The 26264-nt window shown below is 36.5% G+C and overlaps 1 protein-coding gene across 1 annotated transcript; it reads left to right on the top strand.

Moving 5' to 3' along the window:
- The first annotated feature begins 1675 nt into the window (after positions 1-1675).
- On the top strand, positions 1676-25379 carry nt5c1aa (5'-nucleotidase, cytosolic IAa). The gene is made up of 7 exons (XM_036566293.1): positions 1676-2158; positions 7177-7221; positions 14641-14808; positions 16679-16808; positions 20468-20590; positions 22827-23011; positions 24248-25379. Exons 1-7 carry the CDS (start codon positions 2015-2017, stop codon positions 24602-24604), a joined length of 1152 nt encoding a protein of 383 aa, XP_036422186.1. The 5' UTR covers positions 1676-2014; the 3' UTR covers positions 24605-25379.
- Positions 25380-26264: the final 885 nt, after the last annotated feature.

Consider the following 26264-nt stretch of genomic DNA (forward strand, 5'->3'; position numbering starts at 1 on the left):
AGCAGTACATACTTTCGCTGTGCACATACAGTCACAAAATATAGGAAAATAAGCCTACAGAAAATCAAAATAGGCAACTAGACTGTCAGTGTATTTATGTTTCCATTCTTTCTTGCTTAGTGTAATTTAATCAGTCTGTCAGTTAAATGTAGTTAAATGTAAATATAAAATAATTAATTAACAGTAGAATATTATGTACAGGCTCAGTAATACATATCAGAAAAGGTTCTAATGGGGAAATACTACTACTCTTACTACAACTATTACTAATAATACTAATAGAAAACAATAATAATAATATGTCAATCCTTATTTATATAGCCATTTTAAATGTAAATTGTTCACCAAAAAATCAAATAAGTGCTATTTTCCCTTACCCCAAATAGTCTGTCAGCTAGGTGAACATAACAGAAGTCTAGTTACATTAGCCATGTAGCTTTAGCGCAAAAGTAAAGAAGCAAACTTTAGGCCCCAAACTTGTCCTGACCATGTTTGAGGTGATTTTTTATTGAGCTGTTTCTTTACCACTAAACATTTGTAAACGTACATTTAGGGATCTAAAATCTATGTACTTTTTTTATTATTTACCCTATGGAAAAAAACAAATAGTCAGAACATCCACATTACTAGTTTGGCAAGTCATACACTGATCACGAGTTGGACAGCACCAGGCCGTAACTGCTGCAGCGAGATGACATTAATTGTGCACTAGTGACTGTTTCAGAATAACGCACCTGAAGTAGCTGTCTGTATTCTGCCTCTAGCAGATGTCAAAGTGCACGCTGTCAGAGAACAGTGCGCCGTCAGCATATACACATCACACAGCACATTACAGCAAAGTGACTTGTCAGTCATGGCCCATGGTCACTGTTAGGGCAGATTCAGAGCAGCCAATCAGTGATAAGGAGAAAACAGGAGGCGGGATGCTGCTTAGCAACTGATCACTGAGCAGCACCGCATCACTGTCACCATTAAAGCTGTCTTTAAAAAAGATAGCAGGGATTGTGAGAAAGAGGAGGGGAAATGGATGTTTGGCATGAATGGCACAGTAATGCTTTCATTGGACTAGAAAGCTGAAATAAATGAACAGGTCCTACATGGAAAAGTGTGATATGATTTATTCTAGCAAAATGAACATTTCAAGTAATTTTTCATAAATTATGTGTATTATATTTCAAGGTGAATCATGTCATTATTTATATAAATAATATTAACTAAATATTAATAAAACGTATTATTATTGTTGTTGTTAATCAATATACTACTACTACTACTAATAATACTAATAATAATAACAACACCACAAACACCACCAATCATAATAGCAATAATAAAAATCACAATAATAACATTAGTAATAATAATAACCATCATATCATCATTATCACAATCAACATAACACAACAATAATCATCATTAACAACAGAAACAACAATATTAATACTAATAATGACAATGCTTAAAAAAATCTATTTAAAAACTTCTTTTGTGATTAGCTGAAAGCTTCTGAACACATCTGTACTATTCCAGCAGCTGGACAGAGCAGAGTTATGTGTGCTGGTCACATCACTGTAGCCCGAGCAGATGGAGTCAGAGTGGGCACGTAGCATAGAGCAGCAGTTTGTAATAGTGGGGTATGGACGGGGAAGAGGGGGGATGTGTGTGTGAGAGTGTGAGAGGGAGGGAGAGCCACCAGGGGGGCGGATATCAACCCGGCTCACAGGCAGTGGACTGCATGCACCGCGTCAGAGACGAGAGGACACACAACACGACACGGTTCATAATACCACAGCCGGAGCAGCCATAACAGCAGCAGCAGCAAAACAAGCACCTCCGCTAAACCTTGCACTCCAGGAGCTGGTCTGCACCATCAGCAGCACTAACGGACACTTACAACACTGAGGTCACACAGAGGGGAACTGAGTCAGTGAATGAGTGTGTATGAGTGTGTGTGAGCACTGTTGTGTGAGTGAAGTACCCTAAGAACAGCGGTTAATGAGTGGAGTCCAGAAGAATGAGTCTTGACCCTGTACAGGTCATGAAGGGCCAGGACCCCATGGCCCTTAGCTCTCCTCTAGCATCTAACGGAGACAGCAAAGCATCCTGGGAAGAGAGTGAGGGCTTCTGTGACAGCCTGGGTCCCAAAAAGCCAAAATCAGTAAGTTCAGACACGCTCTATATTTTTTTCTTTTCTCCTTCATCAGTTTATGACCATAATAACTACACTCTTAAAAATATAGGTTTCTCAATGGTTCTTTGTTTGGATGTACTGTTTCTGAAAAACGACTAACTAGCATAGAATGTTTACATTATGTGGAGGTTCTTAAACCTCTTAGATCACAGACTCATCATTTGGTTACTATTCTTAAGTCTGATTATTCAAAAACCTTTATAGATTGCACAGTAACTACTTTGTAACTACAGCTTCTTAAACTGCAGACCTATTATTGTCATTAACTTCAAATATTATTATTCAGAAAATAGTCAAAATTACATACAAATCACTGTGTAATTTCAGCTCCTTAAACAGCATATATATTAGTAAGTTATCGAAGTCTTATTGTTCAGAAACTATTAGAAAGTATATAGTTACTAGTATGTAACTACAACACCCTGCAGGCTTGTCATCAAGAAATAAACGTCAAGTTTTAGTATTCAGTAACTATATGAAATTATATAGTAATTACTATATAGCTGCAACCCCTCAAACTGTAGGCTTATTACTCAAGTATTCACCCCAAGCCTTATTTTCAAAGACTATTAGAAATTATATAGTAACTACCATGTAACCACAATCCCTTAAACTACAGACTTATTCAGGTGCTCATTTTAAGCTATATCATTCAGAAACTGAAAATGTAAAATTATACATATAATATATATATATATATATATATATATATATATATATACATAATATATATACTATGTAACTACAAGCTTATTAATCATATGTCTTATTTAGTAATAACTGCATATCATGTGGTAACTACTATGTAATGACAACTTTTTTAGCATTCAGTCTTATTTTTCAGTAACTTTTTTAAGAGTAACGTGCACATAATGCAGATTGAAGCTAATGTGTATGTTTTAAGACTGTGGAATTGAACCCTATAGATTTTAAAGGGTTAAACTTTAAAAGCACATATTGTTTACAGAAATGGTTCTTTAGGTTGTTCAGGGAACTAAAAGGTATGTAGAGTGTAGATTTTCCTCTGTTGGCTAGAACACGCAAGGCTGCAGGACAGTTCTATACAGTGCAGCATGTCAGATGTTTACATTGCACACGTGTTTCTCAGGTCATCTGTGCAGCTGCTTTTTCGCTGCTCTCTCTCTCTCTCTTTCTCTCTCTCTCTCTCTCACTCTCTCAGTACCTAATTTTATAAAAGAATAGACGAATGTACAGTCTTACAGGTTTGCTGATCCTCCTGATGCAGGTGACCCTGTTTCCTTTAAACGTGATCTGTCTTTGTATGATGAAGATTAATTTCTTCAGTGAGTTTTAATCAGGAAGAGGACAGTTCAGCCTTTAATGTTTCTGCTGTCTGGCTGTGTAATGATATTTGTGTCAGGCTTGATAAAAGAGAAACAGAACACAGCTACAGTTCCAGGACAGGCAGAGGGGCAGGAGAGGGGCGGGGGTTAAAGAGAGAGTGAGCGAGTGAGACCAGGCCGTTAAGTAACGGAGCTAAAAGTGGAGAGATAATTCCATTTGAGCTGCAGCAGGTGTGGATCATGTCAAACGGGCCACCGCTTATTTCGAGTGCACTAGCTCTGCGGTCAGGATATCGCTATGTCGTCTGTCAGATGGGACAGCAATAAAAATGTGAGACTGCTGATGAGGACAGGGCTGAATTACAGTGTGACTTGCTGTATACACTCTATATGTAAATACTGTAGTGTTCATGGTGTTAAAGGAGTCCAGTATTTTTCAACTTAATTTGTTTCTGCTGTATCTGTGGCCACAGAAAATAATTTCAATGTGTTTGTACTTTATGAAGTACTTACTTACTTACTTATTGAAAAGAACAGAAAACTTTGATACAAATCTCACTTACAGCAGAAGTCAGTGGGCAGATGCTGATATTATGCACTAGTTTTAAGTTACTGGGTTTCTATTCTTTTTTTAATATAATCTCTCTCTCTCTCTCTCTCTCTCTCTCTCTCTCTATATATATATATATATATATATATATATATATATATATATATACATGCCTTGCATTATACAAATCTTACAGTATTCACACACACGTTTTTCAATTTTTTACATAATTTATCAATTTATGATCAATGGACCAAAAAATCTCTCAGTCCATTGACTTACATTAAAAGTAGAGTTTTTCCTTCTCCTGTAATGTTACCATTTTGGAGATACAAGGTTTTCTTATGACAACATCATCAGAGAGAGTTAGAGGGAAAGAGAGAGAGTTATACAGGGAGATATATATATATATATATATATATATATATATATATATATATATAGAGAGAGAGAGAGAGAGAGAGAGAGAGAGAGAGAGAGAGGGGGAGAGTATTTGAATGGATGCTTTTCCTTGAGCAGCTTTGTGAATGAGACATGCTGTCTCTGTGCTGTTTATGCTGAAGCTGTGTGTAGCTGTTTGAAGTGAACAGCCAGTTTGTCAGCACTCCACCATCCATGCCCTTCTCTTACACAGCCTTTAATTCTCTTCTGGCTCCAGGAGCTGCTGGCCTTTCCCCACTCTATTAATAAACTTGTTTCCCTCTTTACCCTTCGCTATCTTCCCCTCTCCTCATATTTGCTCAGTACCTGGCCTGCCTTCCACCAACTGCACCCCATTAGCAGAGGGAAACACCAGAGCTGTCAGAGTGACTCATAGCCCTAGAGACCGTTTAGTGTGGTTATATTATGGAGGATTAGACCAATTATAGCTGAAGAAGTGGGGTGCAGGAAACATAATGCACTATAACCATTCCATTCTTCATCCCACAAGGCTGATATTTTTTGTTCCTTTCTGCACGATTCAGTGTTTGAGATATAAACAAAACCATTCAGAGAGGTTTGATGTGGAATGGTTCACTGTAGAGAAACATACTGACTACCCATTTCTTTATAATGGTGATGACAGGAACCGGGGGTCATGATGTCTACAACACAAATACAGCCATTTTATTTACCATTCAAAATGACCAGTGAACCTGCACATGTCTTCATATGTTCATATGCTTTTATATGTAATGTTGGTGATGGTAAAATAGTGGTAAATCTTTTGGGGACTACTTAGCCTTAGAACGGCCTATATGTACCTCTTCGCCTTTAAAAAAATTGTTTTAGGCCAAAATCTAATCTCAAAACTATCATAAGACAATGTCTCAGGCATCAGGCAGCGTATTCCAAACAGCTTTGTATAATAACTTTCTGACATTAACCTCTTTAGACATCTGGTTCCTATCTGTGAACAACTCTGACTTCAGTGTAAAAAATAAATGTTAAATTAGTTGACTATACTTAAGTAAATCACACAAACTTATTGTCTCAAAAAATTAAAATAATTAACAGGATCAAGCTTAAATAACCGTTAGTTATTACTATTACAAGTCACAAATTTTCAGTGATCCACACTTCTGCAGGAAGTAAGATTAACTCAAACCATCCAATAATTATTAGTGGTTTCCACTGAGCTGCCAGTGCTCTACTTTTACAAGTTCTACTTACTTTTGTATTAGTTAGTTTACCTTAAATCAAATATCTTACCATCTGTAGTGTATTAGTATCAATTAAGATCACTTCATTATATTAAATAGACTGCTTTATACAGTAATAAATACATCTTAGACAATCACTCATTTCTGAGGATGCTAATAGCTTAATGCATATTTACCATTCTGTTAGCATTCATGGTAAAATGAATGCTACAAAGAGAATTAAATTTCTCAATTAGAAAAATAAGAGTTAATTAACAGAAACCAACTAAACCATTAAGAAGGCTTGGGCATAAGACTCTTCGGTATGTAGGACCTATCCAACTTAATTTATTTTAAAAAGATTTACTTAAGTAACTAAGGATTATACAAGAAATAGCACTTGTTACTGGATTCATATTAGTACTTTCAACAAATAAGTAAACCAAAAAAAAAAAGAAGTTAGTGCAATTATGTTTTTTGCAGAGCAAATCACATCACACCACTCTGAATAACTTAAATGTCATTTAATTATGCACGAGTTAAAAAAAAAAAAAAAACTTGGTGGCCCTTTAAAGGGCTTATTTCATGGAAAACCAAAAACTTTATGAAATACAATAAAAATGTATGGCCCATTAGGTTTTCCTTTAAATTTCTGCCTTGATTTCTCACTGACACATTCCTTTATCCTATCTGAGCTGTTTAAAGTCATTTCAGGAAAATGCTTCAGTGGAAAAAATCTTAAGAGTTTAAGTCCTCACTAAAGCTTAGACTAAACAGAATTTCCAGTGGTGATTCACCCTTGACACTGCAATTTAGTCCAAGACTAGGTTTTTGACATTTGGAAAACACAGTGCTGTAAACTGCTTAAGTGTAATCCTTAATTAAGAAGAGCAGTTAATACGTTTAATTGAATCCACTTAAGTACACCCCTTAGCTAAGATAAATTTATCCCTTTAGTTAAATGTTAAAGATGTTTTCTAATTGGTTGTGGGTATCTGTAAATACAGCTTTATCAGCAGAGTGTAATTAACAGGTCTGTACTGAAAGGGCAGAGAGATTGCACTATGAATATCACCACAACAGAGCCAGGAATAGGGGGGCATTTCCAAGCAATAGGCCTATATAAAACACTGCTACAGGACAGATCTGTGCTTTCAGTATCATATTCTCGCTGCAGCTCTCCATCACTGCCTTTACACTGCCTTTCCACTAATGCTCCAATCCTATAGACATCAATTTAAACAGAAAGCGACATGATAGAACATTGACTGGAATAACACTGTTTACATCAGTGCTATAGAGTTTTATTATCCAGTATTGTAATACACAGAAACAACCATATACTTTACCTTGATTAAATTGTTTTTACAAATGTTCTTCATCTGATGCCAGTCTATCACACTGTCATTTAACTTAGATGCAAACCTTTTCCATCACTCTTAGTGTCTAAATATACAGTTTCTCTACACTTATTTCCTAGAGACTGACATGAAATGTGCTTTTGTAAAGGGACCAGCAAGACGGGCCAGGAAGGTGGAGGGAGGCATTTTCTTTGTAAGTATTCTAAAATTTGAGGCTCTGCCCTCACATTAACATCCTGTCCCAGGATGGCTCTGTACTAAACGCATGGTGTATTGTTGGTTCATACTAACAATAAACATGTTAATGTCTTTTCAGAAACACTGACTTTAACATGCAGCTAATGTTACAGTGGGTGCATATTCATTGCAGACACTCTTCACATGAACACTGACCTTTACAGAAGTCCTTGAAAGTCACCAAATATGAAATGTGTGTTATTTAAACAGACACAGTCTTTGCTGGGGAGGTCATAGGCAAAAATGATTTTTGCATCCACAAAGACGTCAGCGTCCTCCGCTGCATTTTTATTCCTTTCTGGAGCAGGTGTCATTAGAGCTTGATATCTGCTCTAAGCCAAGAATAACAATAATGGCTCATTTGCTATTTCTGTAGATTAACAATCAAGCTTTCCTCTTTCAGTGACGCATGTGCAATTTGCAAATGAATACAACATTATATTCGTTTTCCATTTGGAACATATAATGATTACTGAGTCACTGTGAATGGACTCCCTGGAAACTCACAATGATTTGTGATTGTTAAAAAAAAACATTATTACTTATAGTTACTTAGCACTGAACATCTTCCACAGTCTAATGCTCAGTTGCCTCTGTAATATACTTAAAGAAGTACTTCAGTGTTTTTCATCAGTCATCTGTGGCATATGGTCAGTTATCACAGATAATAATTTCTATGTGTTTCTAAACTCAATAGAAGAACAGGAAAGCCCACCGACTTAAAACTCACATATGATAGAATAATATAATATAATAGAACAGTTCAGTTAGTACTTCTCCATCACTCTACCATTGTGGTGGTAAATGGTGTCCCACAACTTTTAAGCCATGAATCTCAAAATACAAATAAAAAACAACAAGTTGAGATCTGTGTATTCCTTGTTCTATTCCAGAATTAACCAAAAAATTACTTTATGAAAAAAAACACTTCACTTGAGTGTTGCTGCATAACATTGACATAACCATGCCATAAAAATGTCATGGCAGATGTCAGACACTGTCATGACAGAGTTTGTTCAGTTCATAACAGTGCTATGCTACCTTTACTGCAATTGTCATGACTGATGTCATAATGTTTGATGTCATGATGGCTTATGCCACATGCTCATTTTTGTTACATTAGTTGCCATGACATCAAACATTATATCGTCTGTCATGACAGTTACTCGTAATGGGTGATATTACACTGTTATATTACTGGACATAATCTGTAAAAAACTAGGCCAATTGTTCTTTTTGAATTTTTTATTTTGGTGATGTTGTGCACAAAAAAACAGCACGTCACACCAGTGACTTCACAGATTCTAAATTTTTATTTTCAGATGAAACAATGATTGTGATGCTTGTTTTTCAGTTACATTTATAAAACTGCAATAAATCGTTGTTTGTTCTAGCTTAAAATGATTTGAAATATATAAATATCATTTTATTGTGATGAACAAATCTTATCTCAAGATTTTTGTCAGTGGTGATACAGAAACATAAAATAAAAAATTATGAATTACTTCCTGTACACTTACAGAAAAAAAAGAAACTAAACTGTCACTGGAGTCGTATTCTCAGAGGTACATCTTCAGTACCTTCAGTTAGAGTGCATAAATGTACAGTAGTCTATTGCGATTATATATTTTAAGCTGGGAAAAACATATTTAAGGTACACAGTTAGATTTTAAAACCACTGTTGTACACTCTTAAAAAAGATGGTTCTTTAAAGGTTCCTTAGTAAAGAAAATGGTTTTATACAGAACTATGAACACTCAAGAAATATGTGATTAGAGGGTTCTTTCCATCATGAGGGTCTTTGCATCGTGAAAGAGTTCTTCAGGCTGATGGAGAATGTGTTGTATCTGTCTATATCTTTTTGAAAAGGGTTCTATATAAGCACCAAAAAGGGTTCTTTTATTGTTATGATGTCAAGCTTGAAGCAATAGCAGAACACTTCGGTGCTCTGTAGAACTATTTTCAAAAAGGTTTTATATAGAACAGTGCACAACACATTAACACATTCTCCATCATGCTGAAGAACCCTTTCATCAAGCAAAGCACCCTCTAATCATGCAAAAGGTGCTTTTTGAGTGTTCCAGGTTCTGTATAGAACCAATTTGTTTGCTAAAGAACCCTTGAAGAACGATCTTTTCTAAGTGTGTACCTTTGAGGGTACATTTGCATTAATTGTACCTTGACGAACAAAAAAAATGTACCTGCACAGAACCTTTATTTCTAACAGTGTGTGGACTTCTTAAATGAAGAATGAGTAACTCTGAGAAATACACAGTTTTTTAAAATACTTTTAATATTATTGATGATTTACTAAATTACTGACAGCTTCATCGATTCTTCTTCAAAGATTATCTCAGCAGTGTCACGTATGAAATGTTCCTTGATTTGAAAATTAAATTAAAATAACAACATAAATGCAATATTTACAATCTTCTGCATATGGTGTGACTTTGAAACTAAAGTGGTAGTGGACTATATTTTGGAAAAACTCAGTTTTTAGCAATTTGGTTAGTGGTGTTATGTTGTTAAGAAAAACAAACAAACGAAAAATTATATATATATATATACTATATATATATATATATATATATATATACTTTTGCCAACACAATGGTAGAATGATCCCTCTTTTATAATATAAAGTTTTGAAGGTTTGTGATCTTTTCTGTACTGCACTGAAATAACTGTCTATGGTAATCGATCATATGCTGCAGATGTGGCTGACAGAGATTAGATCAAAAAGGCTGGAGTATTCCTTTAGTACACTCCAGTTTCCTCCACAAAGCATTCTCTGGGAGTAGCAATGTAGAAATAGTTCACTTTTCTCAAGATGGATACATGTTGAAAGAGACATTCCTATTTTTTAAGCACAGTCCAGCTCCTCCATTTGCACTGATGTCCTGTTCATGTATGTTTTTGTTGGTAAATAGGTGAAAAGTCACCCTGCGGATAAATGGGCCACACTGAGGGCATCTGTCCAAACATTCCTGCTTTAGTTAAAGACAGATCCTGAGGCTTCACAGGTCAGTGTGGCTGCGCTCAGCTTTTAGAGTAATTGCCACCGCTCTGGCAGTGTTAGATGGTGCTATCATGTCCACAGCACCTTCCAAACTACAAGCTGTCAAGGCCTTGGAGTTAAATCTTCATGACTACAGCAGCTGGAGTTCTTTCAAATGTTCTGCCCGTCCTGATCTAACCTGCAGAATCCCCTTTCCCATTGCCTCACCCCAACAGCCCAAACCCCGGTCAGGACCTCCCAAAACCCTCTCGCAGTAATCCCCCTCCTCAGTGAAAGTGACGCATGGTGCCTCATATGGAATGCCGATGTGTTCCTGGGGGAGGAGCTGCAGTTTTTCACTCTGTCACAGATGCTCTCAGCTTACGTGGCCTGTTCTTTTCACATGTCAGCCCCCTGAGAACACACTGATGGGGGGTGGACGGTGGCTGCTCTGAGGGTCGTGCTTTGCTGCACACACACACATGTTTTGCTGTGGCTGTGGCTGTTTCGTCACAAAGCAAAATCCCCTTCTTGCTGTTCCAATCACAGAATCACTGGAATTTTCTACTAATTAGAGACCTCAGAGTCATTCTGTAGTCGGTGTCTAGCCCATATTAGGATCTCTGGATCTAGGCCTGTTTCTCAATTACAAAAAGTTGATTTATGTTGATTTATGTGGTAAACAAAAGTGTTCTGATATGTTCTGTCCTGTGTTTATTTCCCCGCTGAGTGTTGATTCAGTGTGCAGTGCTAGCTTGCATTTTAGTTTGGGACTAAAATGTTCCAAAGCTGATATTTTTTGCCAACAGAGAATTTCGTTAAGTCATTAAGGAGCCGAAATATGTCTGTTACCCACATGAAAGCTAACACTGCTGCACACTGAATAGACATTTTTAATAGGCAACTTCACTAAAATACCTCACATAAACCAATAAGATTTGTCAAATGTGGTAGTTAAGTTGCTTTGGCAGCAGCAGCTACAGGTTGAGTAGTAGGTTTTGGTATATAACAGTGTTGAAGTTGAATAGTAGGCTTGCTTTCATGCAATGTCATTTCAGTGTGTACAACTTATTAGCATATCACAGCATATCATCGCTGTCCAAAAAAAAGAAGTATTTCTATTTTTTGTGATTTTTAGTTTTTAGTTTTCTACATAATTTGAGCTCAGCAGCTAATCTTTACATTGTGTGAAAAATTTATGATGTTCGGACAAATAGAAATGCTCCAAGATTGCTTCTAATAAAATCTCTTTACATTTACTTACATTGAAAGTAAAGAATGTTTTTCCCTCACCTGCAAAGTTAAACTTTAGAGATGCTTGTTTTTTGTTGAACAGTGACACAATGTGTAGCTCTGTTTGCATTTTGATCATTCAGACGTTCCGGTAACATTCAGAAGAGAAATACTCAGAAACAGAGCAGGTTTGGAAGTTTCTTTGTTTACCATAGCATCGTTCTTGTCATAGAGAAAACCAGCTTAAACCTGAAGCTTCTAAAATGAGCATGATGCTGACTACAGAATGATGCACAACTTCAGCAGTCTACCTATTAGCAAGCTGACTCATTACAGCATGCTACCTGGCTAACCTTAGATAAGACTACTAAGAGAGCTTTAACATATTCACTGAATCAAAGAGTCAGTTTAAGAAATTGACATGCACTACAAAATGCTTGACCTCTGCTAAATTAGATGTTTTTAAGCTTTGAAAGTAGCTCAGCTAATGTCAGCTACAAGTACAAACTATGAGACTGCTCCTCTGGGCTTACATGGTTGACTGCAGCAACAGAAAATCAATGTTTTATTTGGTTCCACAAATGAACAAGTTGGATTAATTTTATTAATTAATTTTATTAACTGAAGGATTTTCAAGTAGCTGAGGTGTTTGCTTTAAAGGAATATTGTTCCTGGAAAAGGAATATTGAACCAGGAACGTGTCTTACTTGAAGAAAACATGTTCACCTGGATAAGGACATCTGCTAAATGCTGTAAATGTAGACAATAATACTTGTTCTCTTTTATGTGCACATAAAAAAATACATTTATATGTTTTAAAACGTAAACAGTAAATGTCTTGGCAAAATCAGAATGAATGGCTACTGAATAATTACTGAACAAAAATACCTTACTTACACACTTTCTTAGCACTAAAAATATTTACAGTGTAAAGCAATGTAATTTCTAGACTGACAAAAGTACAGCACTAAATTCTCTTGATGAAAATGTGTACATGATATGCACAAAAATAAAAAATATTATGGCCAAATTGCCAATTCAGATGTTTTAATGTTTATTGATCAGTTTCCTCTGTAATACACAGAAACTTTTGACCTATATGGCCTGTCGTGTTAACGTCACTCCTGAGAACATAACACACAGATTAGGGGAAGAGCTGCGGGTCGTGCTGTGCTGCACACACTGCTGTGGCTGAGTCATCATTCAGTAGAATCCTCTTCCTGTCCATCTTCCCTTTCTGCTGCCCATAGCACACTCAGCACTCAGCAGTCAGCAGAGATGTGACTGACTGCATGCATGGCTGTGTGCAAGACAGTATGTGCTGGTGTCAGTATCTACAGCCAACCTAGGAAACCATTTAGACAGCATGAGAACTTATGTTGATGTGACTAGCACACTAACTGGCAATTACATTCAACTAAAGTTGACATATAGTAACACAAGCAAGAGAATACAAAGGCCTTGGGTGGACATGTCCTGCCTGCTTTTTGAAATGTTGCAAGATCATTTTGGCCAGTTGCAGGATTGTTGTTGAAAAATATACATTGTTTACATTACTAATTAACATTGTTTGATAATGAGACTTCCATAAAATTTCCCATGCCAGAGATATGGGATATCTCGTTATCGTTGCAAACTAAAACAAACTGGAGTAAACATGCACATAAACATCTCTGTCTGTGTGTAGATAAACAGCTAGCCTAGCAGCTATTTTCACTTCCTTTCATGAGTATTAACATTAAATGTGTTTCCAGTGTCTTCATACGGAGCGTTAGCTTCTTAACAAAAGCCTTTTGCCCAAGGCAGACCATTCAGTTAATTCCTGCAAAAATGTATTTCTACCAGTTTTGCAATTGTTCCCAAACTCATTTTAAAATTCTTCTAGTTTATTGTTTTGTTTAGTTATAGTTACTAATGACAAAAAAGAAAAAAGCACTAAGCTGCCTGAATGTTGCAAATCATTTCAACATATATTCAGTGTACTATGATCATTTGATGACTTCGCTGTAACAGTTCTTAATTGACCTTCTCATTTCTGCTTAATTATCATCATCACATCTGTTAATATTGTGTTTTTTTGCAAAAATATTATATCAAAGTGCAGATAAGACAAAAAACACTTTGTAATAGATGCAATACATTTTAATTATTATACAGAATATGTGTCAGAAAATAGATAACATTATTATTTCTGTTACTAATATTGTTTGTTTTTATTGTTTACATTTTGACACATAAAATTTTAGACATCATAACAATATTGTAGCTCTAACTGGAGGCATATTTCGTACAGCTAGTTTTATGTTTACCTTATTGCATGCTGGCTATTGCCTCCTGACATTGCCCTCAGACCAAATTCGCATCTTTCAAAAATTATGAGTCTTTGAAAGATTAAGCTAGAGTGGTCTTAAAATAATTGATGAATTTTATCAGTTTCTGCTCTGGCTTGGTTGGAATTTACAGCTTGGAAGCTGTGGCTAATGAGCTACGGACCCCATACAAAATTCATAGTAACCACACTACTGTTAGACACACACATCAAACAAGTGGAGGGAATTTTCTTATTTTGAGATTTTCGCTTTTTAAGTGACTAGAAGGGATGTATTCCTTCAAAGACCACTAAAACGTTTTAATGACATTATCTGAACACTTCTTTTTTAACTGCCAGTGTACCATTCCTTTTCACCTAATCTTGAACTATAACCCAACTGTGCTTGAAAACATCCTACTAAATGACAGAATGACTCTTTTGGTTTACAGTATGGATAGATTCACTTTTTAGGCATCTAATCTCACCGTAATAGTATCTGAAACCTATGATTTCAACTGAAGAACCTCATGTTTTTAATACAGGGGAAAGTAGTCCAGCTTCAAGACTTACAGAAGTCTACAACAGAGATGTTCAATTCTGGTCCTGGAGATGGTGATTTCCCTGCTCAGACACTTGAACTTCAACTCATCTGTTCATTGCCAGGTTTAGTCAGAGTGTTAGAGCAAGAAAATCACCAAAGTGTGCCCTCCAGACACATTGTAGGCCCCCTGTACCTACAATGTGACTTTGCATTTGATTTTCATTCTTTATGTCTTTACTTGTTTTTGGTATGTAGGCCATGTCTCTAATCACACTTGTCATTCTCCATTCAGCCAAAGCCAGAGAACGCAGTCACGATAGCGGTTTCATCTCGCGTGCTGTTCCGCACAGAGAAAGAGCAGAAGGTGTTTGAAGAGAAAGGTGTGGAGGAATACATCAAGTACCAGATGGAGCACGAGAATGAGCCTTTTTCTCCAGGACCAGCATTTCCTTTTGTTAAGGTAACACAAACACAGAGAAAGCCATGTTAACTGGACTGTAGGCTGTAGAGTAAGAGTGGGTCATATCACAACACTTTGAGACATTTTCTCAATACATAATATGCACCATCTTATCTAGTTTTTCTGATTTAATTTAGGTGTAACATATGTAACAGAGAGAAAACAATCAGTAGAGCCACATTTAAAAATACTATCAAAAACTATTAATACAATGACTTGTATTCAATGTTTCACAGACAGCTCACAACAATTCACAAAATTTTGAATTTCATTCCATATGATACAATAGTTTCTTAATTTGATACATTTTTCAATATAGCAAAAATAAGGAGTGGCTGAAAATGTGCCTTGTTAATGTTTCCATATTCATTTTTAGAGCATTCAACATTGTAAAAGTACAATATTTGAAACACAAGTTGCTCTGTAGAGCTCCAGTGTAACGCTCCACCCACAAACTAATATCTTAGCCCCAAACTAACACACTAGCCATAGCCATAGGCTAACACAATCGTGCCAGGCTAACACAAAAGCCATAAGCAGTGTTCTTTCAGTATTGTTGATATCCACTATCCTCAGAAATACATAATGTGACATAATGTGATGTAATTTATCACAGTAATAAAAAATATCATCATATTGCCCAGCCCTACTGTAAAATCAATGCTCAATTCACAAGAAGACCATGTAACGAAATGAGTTTCTGATGTGAAAAACATAAATTTGTCTCACTTTTTTTGTGAATAAAAGCTTGTTATAATGAAATATTGAAAGCAAAGTTTAATGAAATAAATACAGTCTTATGCAAAAGTGTGGGCACCCTGATCAAATCACATGTTGAGTATGTAAGTAAATATAAGTTAACACTCTCTTTACAAAGAACACACTTCTGTACATTTTATAGCACAATTACTGTCTATTTGCTGAATTTAACATACCGGTGAAAAAGAAAACATAAAATGTGGCCTGTGCGAAAGTAACATAGTACATTTTATAATGTGTGTTTTTTCCCAGCATGTTACACACAGCGAATTAATAGAAATTGTGCAGAAAAATGCCATATTGATGTTCTCTGTAGAGGATGTGTTAGCTTCTTTTCACTTAGAAAATCAATACAACGTGTAATTTGACCAGTGGTGTTCAAACTTTTGCATACAGCTGTAAATGTTCATTGAAATGATTTATTGAAAGCAAAGTTAAATGAATTAAATGGATGTTTAGTTAAATGATTAGATTAGATTAGAAGCAACGGCCTACAATACATTCTGAGTTGATTTAGCTAATAACTTCTAGGAAGACCATTTTATTAACTAAATTAGCTATCAATATTTATACAAACACAAAATGATAAATAAAATTTGGTGTGGACAATAAGTTTCCATTACACACTCTCAAAAATAAAGGTATGAAGCTGTCACAGGGGCAGTACCCCTCTTGTCATGGGGTGGTACCCTCAAGGGTACATCTCAGTACCTTTAGTCAGGGAACATAATTGTACCATAATCCACTGAAATGATATTTTCTAAGTTGTTTTGACTGCACACACCCCTCTCATCTCCAGGCTTCTTATTTTATTGTTCTGTTTTAAAACATTAGGTTATAAAAAGATACAAAAGGTACTTTTCACCTAAAAAAAATTTAAGGTACACAATTGGATCTTAAAACCACTGTTGTACCTTTGAGGACACATTTACACTGTTTGTACCTTGATGAATGAAAAATGTACCTGCACAGAACCCTTATTTCTAGTAGTGTATATTTAAAGAAACATAATAAATTGTATGGTGCGTCAGCCTTTTTCATCTGAGGGCACAGAACAACATCGTACTGAGCAGCTTTCACATTAACAGGACCTCTGTTTGTGCTCTTTCAGGCCCTGGAGACGGTTAACGCAGGGTTACGGGAGCTGTATCCTGACAGTGAGGAGCTCTTTGATATTGTACTGGTGACCTACAACCATGCGCATGTAGGAGTGAGGCTTATCAACACCATCAACCACCACAGTGAGTGACCTTTGACCTCCCCTTCCCTGCCCTTTAACAAAAAGACAAAAAACAAACATCGTCATAAAAACAAATATTATTAGAGTCAAAACAGAAACAGCAACACTTAAATTGGCCAAGTAGTCGAGTATATTGTTGTATACTGTTGTATATTATTGTAGGGGTGATACAATCAACTGGTTTCCATCCAGTTATGCAGTATGTACTTATGAAACATCAGAGTGTTATGCTTTTTAATGGAGCCCTTGACTGTCCTCATCCTGAGGGAAGCCTGTCATGTACTGTCTGAAATCTGCCCTGCTGTTGTTCTTTCTCAAAAAAAACGATGAAAAGCTGGGTTCTTTTCACGTTTGTAAACAAAACACAACCAACCTCCCAGACCTCCCAGTGGCGTCATCTCCGCTGACCTCAGCTGAGTCTCAGATAGACCGATAGGATACCGTCCACTGGGAATATCACCAAATGACCATTTGTCTTCGGCACTGCATTTGAATAGTTTGTGTAACAGCAGGACTCAAAGTACTCAGCATACCCAATTTTGACCACTCAGCTTGGGAACCAAGACAGAGTTTAGCAGAGATGTTCAAAGGCATTTGCTTGTCAGTGGAAGTCTGTGGTGGCTGTGCATTACTGCCTACATTACTGTGCAAAGAAAATAATGTCAAAACAGTATAACATAGGTATAACGTCAAAACAGTGCTAAAGGGAATGTGTTGTGTTCCCTAAAAAGATGTTTAGAGAAATGATGAACCTGCCCATTCAAAAATGCTTTATGCTGTAAATATATTAACAGCATATTGCACTATATTACATTGTTGGAAGGTAATTTGTATAAAACAGTTAAATGTCTAAAAACTGCATTTGACTGTACTTGTAACCTTTTAGTACAAACTAGGCTACTTCTTGTCCTGAGTGGATAAGACTAATGCTAATTTAACTGTCTCAGTGTCAGTTGACATTTGGGCTACTATATGTTTTTCAAACAAGTGATATAAAAACACTCCGCACACACATCTGTGTCAAGGTCATGTATCCAATGTCCACTGATGAAATCATATGCATCAGTAGACCTGAGATGAGGATGTATAGGTCAGATCTCACCAGGTCCTGTCATTTTTTGACATATGTTCTGCTTGAGGTCATACATCCAGCTGGCCAATCATATCTTCCCACAGAGATGTACTGCAACTTCTAACCTTCATGTCATAAGACAGCCACTTCCTGCTCCATTCCCTGCTGTGACCCATCTGGGTGTGCTTTGATCATCCCGGTGGCAAATTCACAAAACCAACAAGCAGTAGCCCATGCTCTGGCCTCTCTCTCAGCAAAGATAACAAATAAGGAGATATTGACTGACATTTTAAAATCATTTTTTTTATATTTCACAATATGTCTGCATGATTAATAGGGCAGCAAAAGCTATTTGACGCAAAAGTAGCTTGACACAAAACTAAAAAAAAATCATCACTGTTGTAACAAAACCTTGTATCTCTGAAATGGCAGACCTAATTTTACACGAGAAGGAAAGAAATATTCTTGACTTTAATGTAAGTTAATGTAATGTGATTTTATTCCCACTACAAAAAGAAAAACAAAAAACAAAAATTGGATCATTTCAATAGGTCAGTTTGTCATGAAATCTTTGCACAATGTAAACAGAAGCTGGTGTTCTCAAATGGTGTGAAAGGGGATTCCACCAATTTTTCTAAATTCCTTATTAAATCATGGTAAAAGAAAGTTAATTCAGAGTAGTTTGATGTAAATTGTGCCATTCTGTATTCTTACTGAGCCAGAATTGTTCACAGTGGCAACGATAGGAACCAGACATCTGAAACATTTAATCAATGACATCAATGACAATGTTTATTGTTATTGTGACAAATTATGTCACAGTATGACACAATATCATCAGTGCTTAAAAACTGCATGTTTGACTACAAAGACAGCATAATTCGTAATGTTTAATTGGATTTAATGCAGCACAGTATGTGAAATGTTGAAATACAAATTGTATTCATAGTTTTTAATAGTATTTTCAAATGTGAATTTACTTTGTCTGTTCCAACTTATCAGATGCCAGAAAATATACATATCACATAGTGTACTGTGAAAACTTCTTAAAGTTTCATGATATTACATTTTTGCCATATTGCCAACACTGATGCTGTGTGATGCCTGAGACATTGTTTTACAACAGTTTTGAAATAAGCTTTTGGTCTTAAACCTTTTTTTGTTTTTTTAATGGTTGGGCATTGTTAGGCAAAAATGTACCACTGTTGCGCCATTATCAACATTACATATACAAACTAAGATACATGCATGTTCATCTGTCATTTTGAACAGCAAATAAGCAAAGAAATTGACATTTTAAGTGTAATTTCTTAACAATTTTTTATATCTCAGTGATTGAATTATGCAGAAATGTAAAAAATTGGTGGTTTTCCACTTAAAAACAAAGAAACAAAAACAAAAAAGAAAAAATAAATGAGTTATGAAGTTTTGATATTGCAAGCATAAACTTGGATTGCTGTCATGCTGCTGTTATGCTAGTGTGCCGGAACCAGTCCTCAGATGAGCTGCCCAAGTGTAATGAATGAATATTTGAACTAAAACATCAAGGAGAAGGTTGGAAAGTCTCCCACGCTCTGCTGTTCATCTCATGGGGAAATGTGTGCGTTAGGGTTCTTCCTGTACCCCCCACTCTCTTAAAATAAACCAGCCAGCTACTGACTCAATCACTTATAAACTTTCACACTTTTTAATCCAAAGCCTCTCATTTCTCCTTTTATCACTTTTTAAAGTATATGCCTGGTCAGTGATCCTCGGTGTTCTGCTGTATTCTCAAAATATTGTTTATTTCTTCTTTTTTTCTATATGGATTAATACACTATGGGCCAGTTTCCCAAAAACTAAGCCTAAACCTAGACTAAACAGAATTTCCAATTTTGATTCACCACTGTTATATGCTTAATCTGTGTCTGGGAAACACTTTAAGATTCATGTCAGTTTCCAGTTATTCTGTAGGACATCATGCTCTTTCTTGCCATGAGCAGCCTGGCTCACAGTGATGTTAAAGATTCCACCTGCCAGCCTTAGTCTAAGCTGAAACATAAACCAGACCACCAACCTCCCAGTGATACCTACTGATGACTTCTCCTTCTGTATGTTTTCCTAGGGCACCATGTGTCATTAGCTAAAGAAGGAGCATACATCAGACTTTCCCACCAGTGTCTGTTTCCCACCATCGTGAATATTCACACAGTAATCTCACCATTCTGGGATAATGCTGCAGTGACAAAGCCTCCTAATTAAATGTCTGGGTGACATTTGACTCTAAAAGATTAAGTCAGTCGAAGTGCATTAAATAGAAAAATCCTGATGGTAAAAGGGAGCTGCTGCTCATTGCTTTGTTGTTTCATGAATCTAAAAATGAAACCCCGTACAGCTTTATCAGCTTATTCTTGTTTGTGTCATAATGCTTTACTGTTTATTGATTCAGGAGCTTAGTGTTGCTGTGCTTTCTTTTTCAGCACATTATTCGCAAACACATTCTTCAGCTAACTTTCCTCTCTGCTGTTCTATGTATAGAATATTATGTATTACTCTACTATGTATAGTAAATGCTAACTATATCTTCTCTTTTCCTTTTCCCCTCCCAGATCTGTTTATTGAGCGATTCTGCATGACAGGAGGTAGCAGCCCCATTGGCTACCTGAAAGCATGGCACACAAACCTGTACCTATCTGCAGACACACAAAAGGTCCAGGAGGCACTGGCTGAAGGTGAGTAGGCCAAGGAGAGCACTGGACTTTGAAGGAACCAGTGAATATGTGTAGTGCTTTGCGAGTTGTTGTTAGATACTGATTTTTTGTTGGTCATAAAAATATCCATTATCGAGCAAAGATTCAGAGAATCTCTAAACAAGGGGTGGGGAACTTCAGAGTCCTGGACTCCTATACAGTTAGGCAGGCACATGCACAGAAGGTCCCCAAGGGGGGCTTGAGCCCCTGCCCATTGCTCTCAGGTTGTATAAGTGCTGTCTTGATTGGTATGAATAATAATAGTGTTTCAAATGGCCATTCTTCAAGATGTGTTTCAGTGAGGCTCAGCCTCACCCCGGGAATAGAACTTCAGGATCAGATTGGGTTCCATAAGCTTAATCGCTCTGGCTCGCTTCTCTGGTTCAGTACTGACTACCCGCAACTCCGACCTTTATGGATCACCACAGAGCAGTAAAGCAAATATAGTTGGTTGCTTTGGGAAAATAAACTGCACTTAGAACATAATAAGTGTAAATCAGGTTTAATTTATGATCAGCCTCTTTTCCCATCCTCATTTTCCCTTTCCCTCAAAATGTAGTAAGATGATTTTACTGCTTAACCATACCTGATTCAACTCATCAATTAAATGCCAGGTTTAACAAGTGTGTAAAGGCAGAGGAGACACCAATCTGTGCTGGACTCCAGTTTCCCACCTCTGCTCATAGCGGTAATGACTTGTAAGCACGAATTTTCCCCTTAATGTATACTAAATGGGCAAAAATATGTAAAAAATATGTGTGCATGGGGGCACAGTCATGCTGGAACAGTAAAGGGCCTTCTCCAAACTGTTGCCACAATGTTGGCAGTATATAATTGTCTAAAATGTCTTTGCATGCTGTAGCATTAACTGGAATATTAAATATTAAATATCACTGGAACTAAAGGGCTGAACCCAAAGCCTGAAAAACAGCCCCAGACCATTATCACTCCTCCACCAAACATTACTGTTGGCCCTATGCATTATGGTGGGTAGCATTCTCTAGGCATCCGTCAAATCCAGATTTGTCCCTCAGACTGCCAGATAATGAAGCATGATTCATTGCTCCAGAAAAGGATAGGCAATTTTTACACTCTTTGTGCTGAATTTGCTGGTCAAGATTTTCCCAGTGTGATATCAGAACTAGAAGTGCTTTGAATATGTACGTGAACTTTTTCAAGTGTTTGGTCTTTCAGTTCAGAATTATAAGTATTACCTTCTTAGTCTTCATTCTTGACTGAAGTTTAAATGTAAGTTTTGAACTGAAAGTTGGTTGAACACTGTAACTGCATCACTGAATCTGTTGTCATCATAGAGTTCTCTGCAGACAACTATACAACTATAAGTACAGTAACTATATTTTTTGCAATGTGCAAGAGAGGTTGTTCAGATATTTTAAAGGCAATCTGGGTAACATTTTAAAATATATCAATTACATGTAATAATCAGATCCCAGTGCTTGTTGTGATTGTTTATTGTGAACACAATGGACTTTTATCAAGCTGTTCATGATGAAATTACTTCTAATTCAACTGACATGTCACCTTGAAAGACCAACAATTTTGAATAGTTCCAGTTGAGTTTTAATGTCCACCATGGCACTGAAGGTTATTAATGATTTGAGACTGAATATGGATATGAAGAAGCCTTTCATTCTAATACTACATTTAACATAGGTGATCACAACATTCACCCTGATGCTCTGCACTAATAGGTTGGCCTTTCCAGCTCAGTCTTATCCTTGTTTATGAGCCACTTTACTGGTAGACAGTACTTAGTGTCATTTGGCAAATTTTCATCTATAAATGCTCTGCTTTATGTGGTGTCCATCAAGGTTCAGTTTTGGGTCCAGCCCTGTTTCCTCCCTATGAGGAATTCCTTTTTTGTAGCTACGCAAAGGGAACACACAAATATACATCTCAGCTTCCCCCAACTGATACATTAATGGTATTCATTAACAGCCTTATAATGAGAATTATTTTTTTACAATTGTACAAGGACAAAATAAAAGTATTAATTTAACAAGGTAAATGTTACCCTCTCCTAAGTACTGTGTCTATGTGTACATGTGACAATCCAATGACCTATTTGTAATGCAAACCACTAATGGGTACCATTCATTACTGGCTTTTAAGAGTCATGGATCCTACTTGTTTGACCTTCATATTGAAGTGTAGCCAGAGCTACTTATTGGCTTGTTTTTGTTTGGTTTTCTCTCAGGCATTGCAGCAGCCACCATGTTTATGCCAGAGAAGCAGATAGAAGTATCAGAGACCCAGCTGAGAGTGGCGTTTGATGGCGATGCTGTTCTCTTCTCTGATGAGTCAGAGCGTATATTCAAAGCTCATGGTCTGGACAAGTTCTTTGAGCATGAGAAGGAAAATGAGAACACGCTGCTGGATCATGTATGTACTGAAATTCAGTTGCTTGTCAATAATAGTGATTATGGTCAATGCATGCTTTGGATGCAGGGCATGAGCGAAGCGCAAGCCTGTGTTGATCTCTCATTTGCTAATGTGATGTTTGTAATGTTTTAATGCTTTGCATCTTTTTATTTTCTTTTCTCTTTTATGTTCATTTACTTTTTTTAAATTCCAAAATGTATTCCAAATGCTAAAAAAGGCAACAAAACAACAACAACAGCAACAACAACAACTACAACAACAACAAAACAATTTTGGCAATTAAATGTTGAGTTATTAGCAAGTTGTAACATTGACAAATTCATGTCTGGATACTTTCAAATGCATGGTGATACTTGGACAAATTCATGTCTGGATACAAATTTCAGCATAATTTTATTGTTAAGAAGTCATACAGAGTGCTTTGATATGAAATGCTCTGTTCTAAAGAAACTTACCGAGTCTTGCCGAGTGAGAATTGCTCACAGTGGTGGTGATAGGAACCAGACATCTGTGTTTTATGGCTCTGAAAACTTCCTCACAAAAAGTTACTGCATAAAACACACTTCTTGATACTGGAGTCATTGTTTTAAGACACTTTTGTGATAAAGCTTTGGCCTAAAACATCTTCTTTTAAAGAACATTTATGGGGGAGAGGTACGTGCAGGGGATTCTGAGGCAAAAAAATCCCCAAAGAAAATGTATTTTTCACATTTACTACTATTTTACCTTTAGGGGTTTAGGTTCACTGGTAATACTGGCTTTATTTTGTCGCTGTCCAAAGAAAAACAAGTATCTCCAAAATGGCAACTGTATAGGAGAATGTAAAATTGTTCCTTTCTTTCGATGTAAGGTAATGTAAAGAGATTTTGTTCCAAGCAATTTTGGACTATTTCTATTGGTATTCTATAAAATGTTCACACAATGTAAAGTGTCCAAATTTAAAAAAAAATGGAGATACAGGTTTTGTTTGGACAGTGACAATTTGCATTATAGACATTATGACCCATGGTTTCTGTCACCACAACTGTAAAGAAATCGGTTTCTCTACAATGTACCATTAGATATCAAAATACACTGAGTGACTTTGTTTAAATCTCAATACCCAAATTCTGAATTTTGAAAAATCAATGGAATAATCATCTCATAACATAATAATCAAATGAAAGAATACAGATTCTAGTATGTTCCTAATAAAATATGTTTTCCTCATTTATTCTGTGTCTGTTCAACTCTTAGGGCCCATTGAAGGGATTTCTTGAGGTCCTGGGAAAGCTCCAGAAGAAGTTCTATGCTAAAGGCCATCGGTTAAACTGCCCCATTCGCACTTACCTGGTAACCGCCCGCAGCGCAGCCAGCTCAGGCATCCGTGCTCTAAAGACTCTCCGTGCCTGGGGACTGGAGATAGATGAAGCGCTGTTCCTGGCTGGTGCCCCCAAAGGCCCTATGCTGGAGAAAATACGACCCCACATCTACTTTGATGATCAGATGTTCCATATAGAAGGAGCAGTGGAGATGGGCGCTATTGCTGCACACGTACCCTACGGCATAGCACAGAAATACCCTCATAAGAAGGGCACCAATGCTGCCAAGTAGCAGAGACAGAACAGAGCAGGAAAAGACAGCAAAGATTCAAATGAATGCACTGCCCTGCATGCCTGAGTGGGCCCTGCAGAGAGACTCGTGTTGTGGATATATATATTTTTTTGACAAGCTGATTTGTCATAAAACACTTTGATTAAAAACTGAACTGAACTCACTGATTGCTGAATTATTTTCATTTTCAAAATGAATTTTACACAACAATGTGCTGCCTCTGCCTGACAAAAGACTGATTTGTCCTGTCTTCACTGTTATTCAACCTCATTTCATGCTTCATTGTGGTTAAATACCTCAGTGCAATTAGAAGAATATTCATCTGCTGAGGTGAAAATTCTTTCCATCATCATCCTCAGTTTCTTTATACATGAAACACATGAAGTGAACTGAGTGTTTAAACTGTTAAAACTGTGTATAAAAGAACATTGTACATTCATGTGTAAAGTGACTTGCTTTGCTTTATGGGACAGAAATATACTGTAACTTTCTATGTTCGTTTATAATGTGATATCAAGTTGTTCTGTCTTGTACATTCATGTGATCTTTTGAATGAACCACTGCAGCAACAAAGTAAGCCATAATGTCCTGAGAAGACATAATAAGCCATAAATAACAGCCTGAAGTGGCCATTATTATTGCTTGTTGTATATTCTTGTACCAACAAAGACAATTGGAATGACCTCTGAGAGTGAAGGTGGCTATCTATTCATGAAAGCAGTATTCAGTTTCTCATCACATCATAATAAACTGAGAAATATATTTTCTAAATTTATTTTCTTGTGCAGTGTATAATATAGCACGGACAGTTACAAGATAGGCATGTAGGTGAGACACTGTATCCAGCAGTTTAATACAGCTGATTATTATATTTGTACAGTTTTTTCCCCCACCCTGCATTTATGATTTGCAGCTTTTATGTGCTCTAAAGTGGACCCACATGTATGTGGTAGAACATGTAAAGAAACAGGCAAGCATCAAACAGCTTTGTAACCAGGCAAACAGCTTCTGGTAGGAAATATTTGAAAGTTCATACTTACTGTTATGAAGTTAAGAGAACAATCATGCTACTTTTTCACAACAGCATGGTACTGTTTGTCACACCATGAACTGAACATCCCATTACAGCAGTTATATGTGCTTGTGCCAGTAACACTACAATATCTTTTAACGATAAAATCATGGATTGATTATGGTTAGTTAACTGAAACACAAAACATTGCAAGCAAAACAAAAACATGTAATATTAGATGAGGTCTGCAAATAAACAAAATATGAAAAGAATGTGTTTTCATCAAGATTTAACATATTGGGAAAAAAACATGTACCATAACTTTTGCACAGGCCACATTTTGTGTTTTATCTTTCTCCAGTATGTTAAATTCAGCATATAAACAGTAATTGTGCATTGAAATGAGCAGAAGTGTGTTCCCTGTAGAGGATGTGTAACTTATCTTCATGACAGAACTTGTCATTTGAGCAGGGGTGCCCAAACCTTTACATACAACCGTAAGAAGTGAGAAAGTTTGTTGATTATTTCTTGCCAGAAAGATTGTATGGGTGAGAAATGCCGGAATGAATGTAATAGATCATCAATAGTGTTAGGAGGGCAATGCACTATACATGCACTGGAATCTGTAAGACCCAAATGAAATTTTAT

This window comes from Colossoma macropomum, unplaced genomic scaffold, assembly GCF_904425465.1.
Source record: "Colossoma macropomum unplaced genomic scaffold, Colossoma_macropomum, whole genome shotgun sequence".
Classification (NCBI taxonomy): Eukaryota; Metazoa; Chordata; class Actinopteri; order Characiformes; family Serrasalmidae; genus Colossoma; species Colossoma macropomum.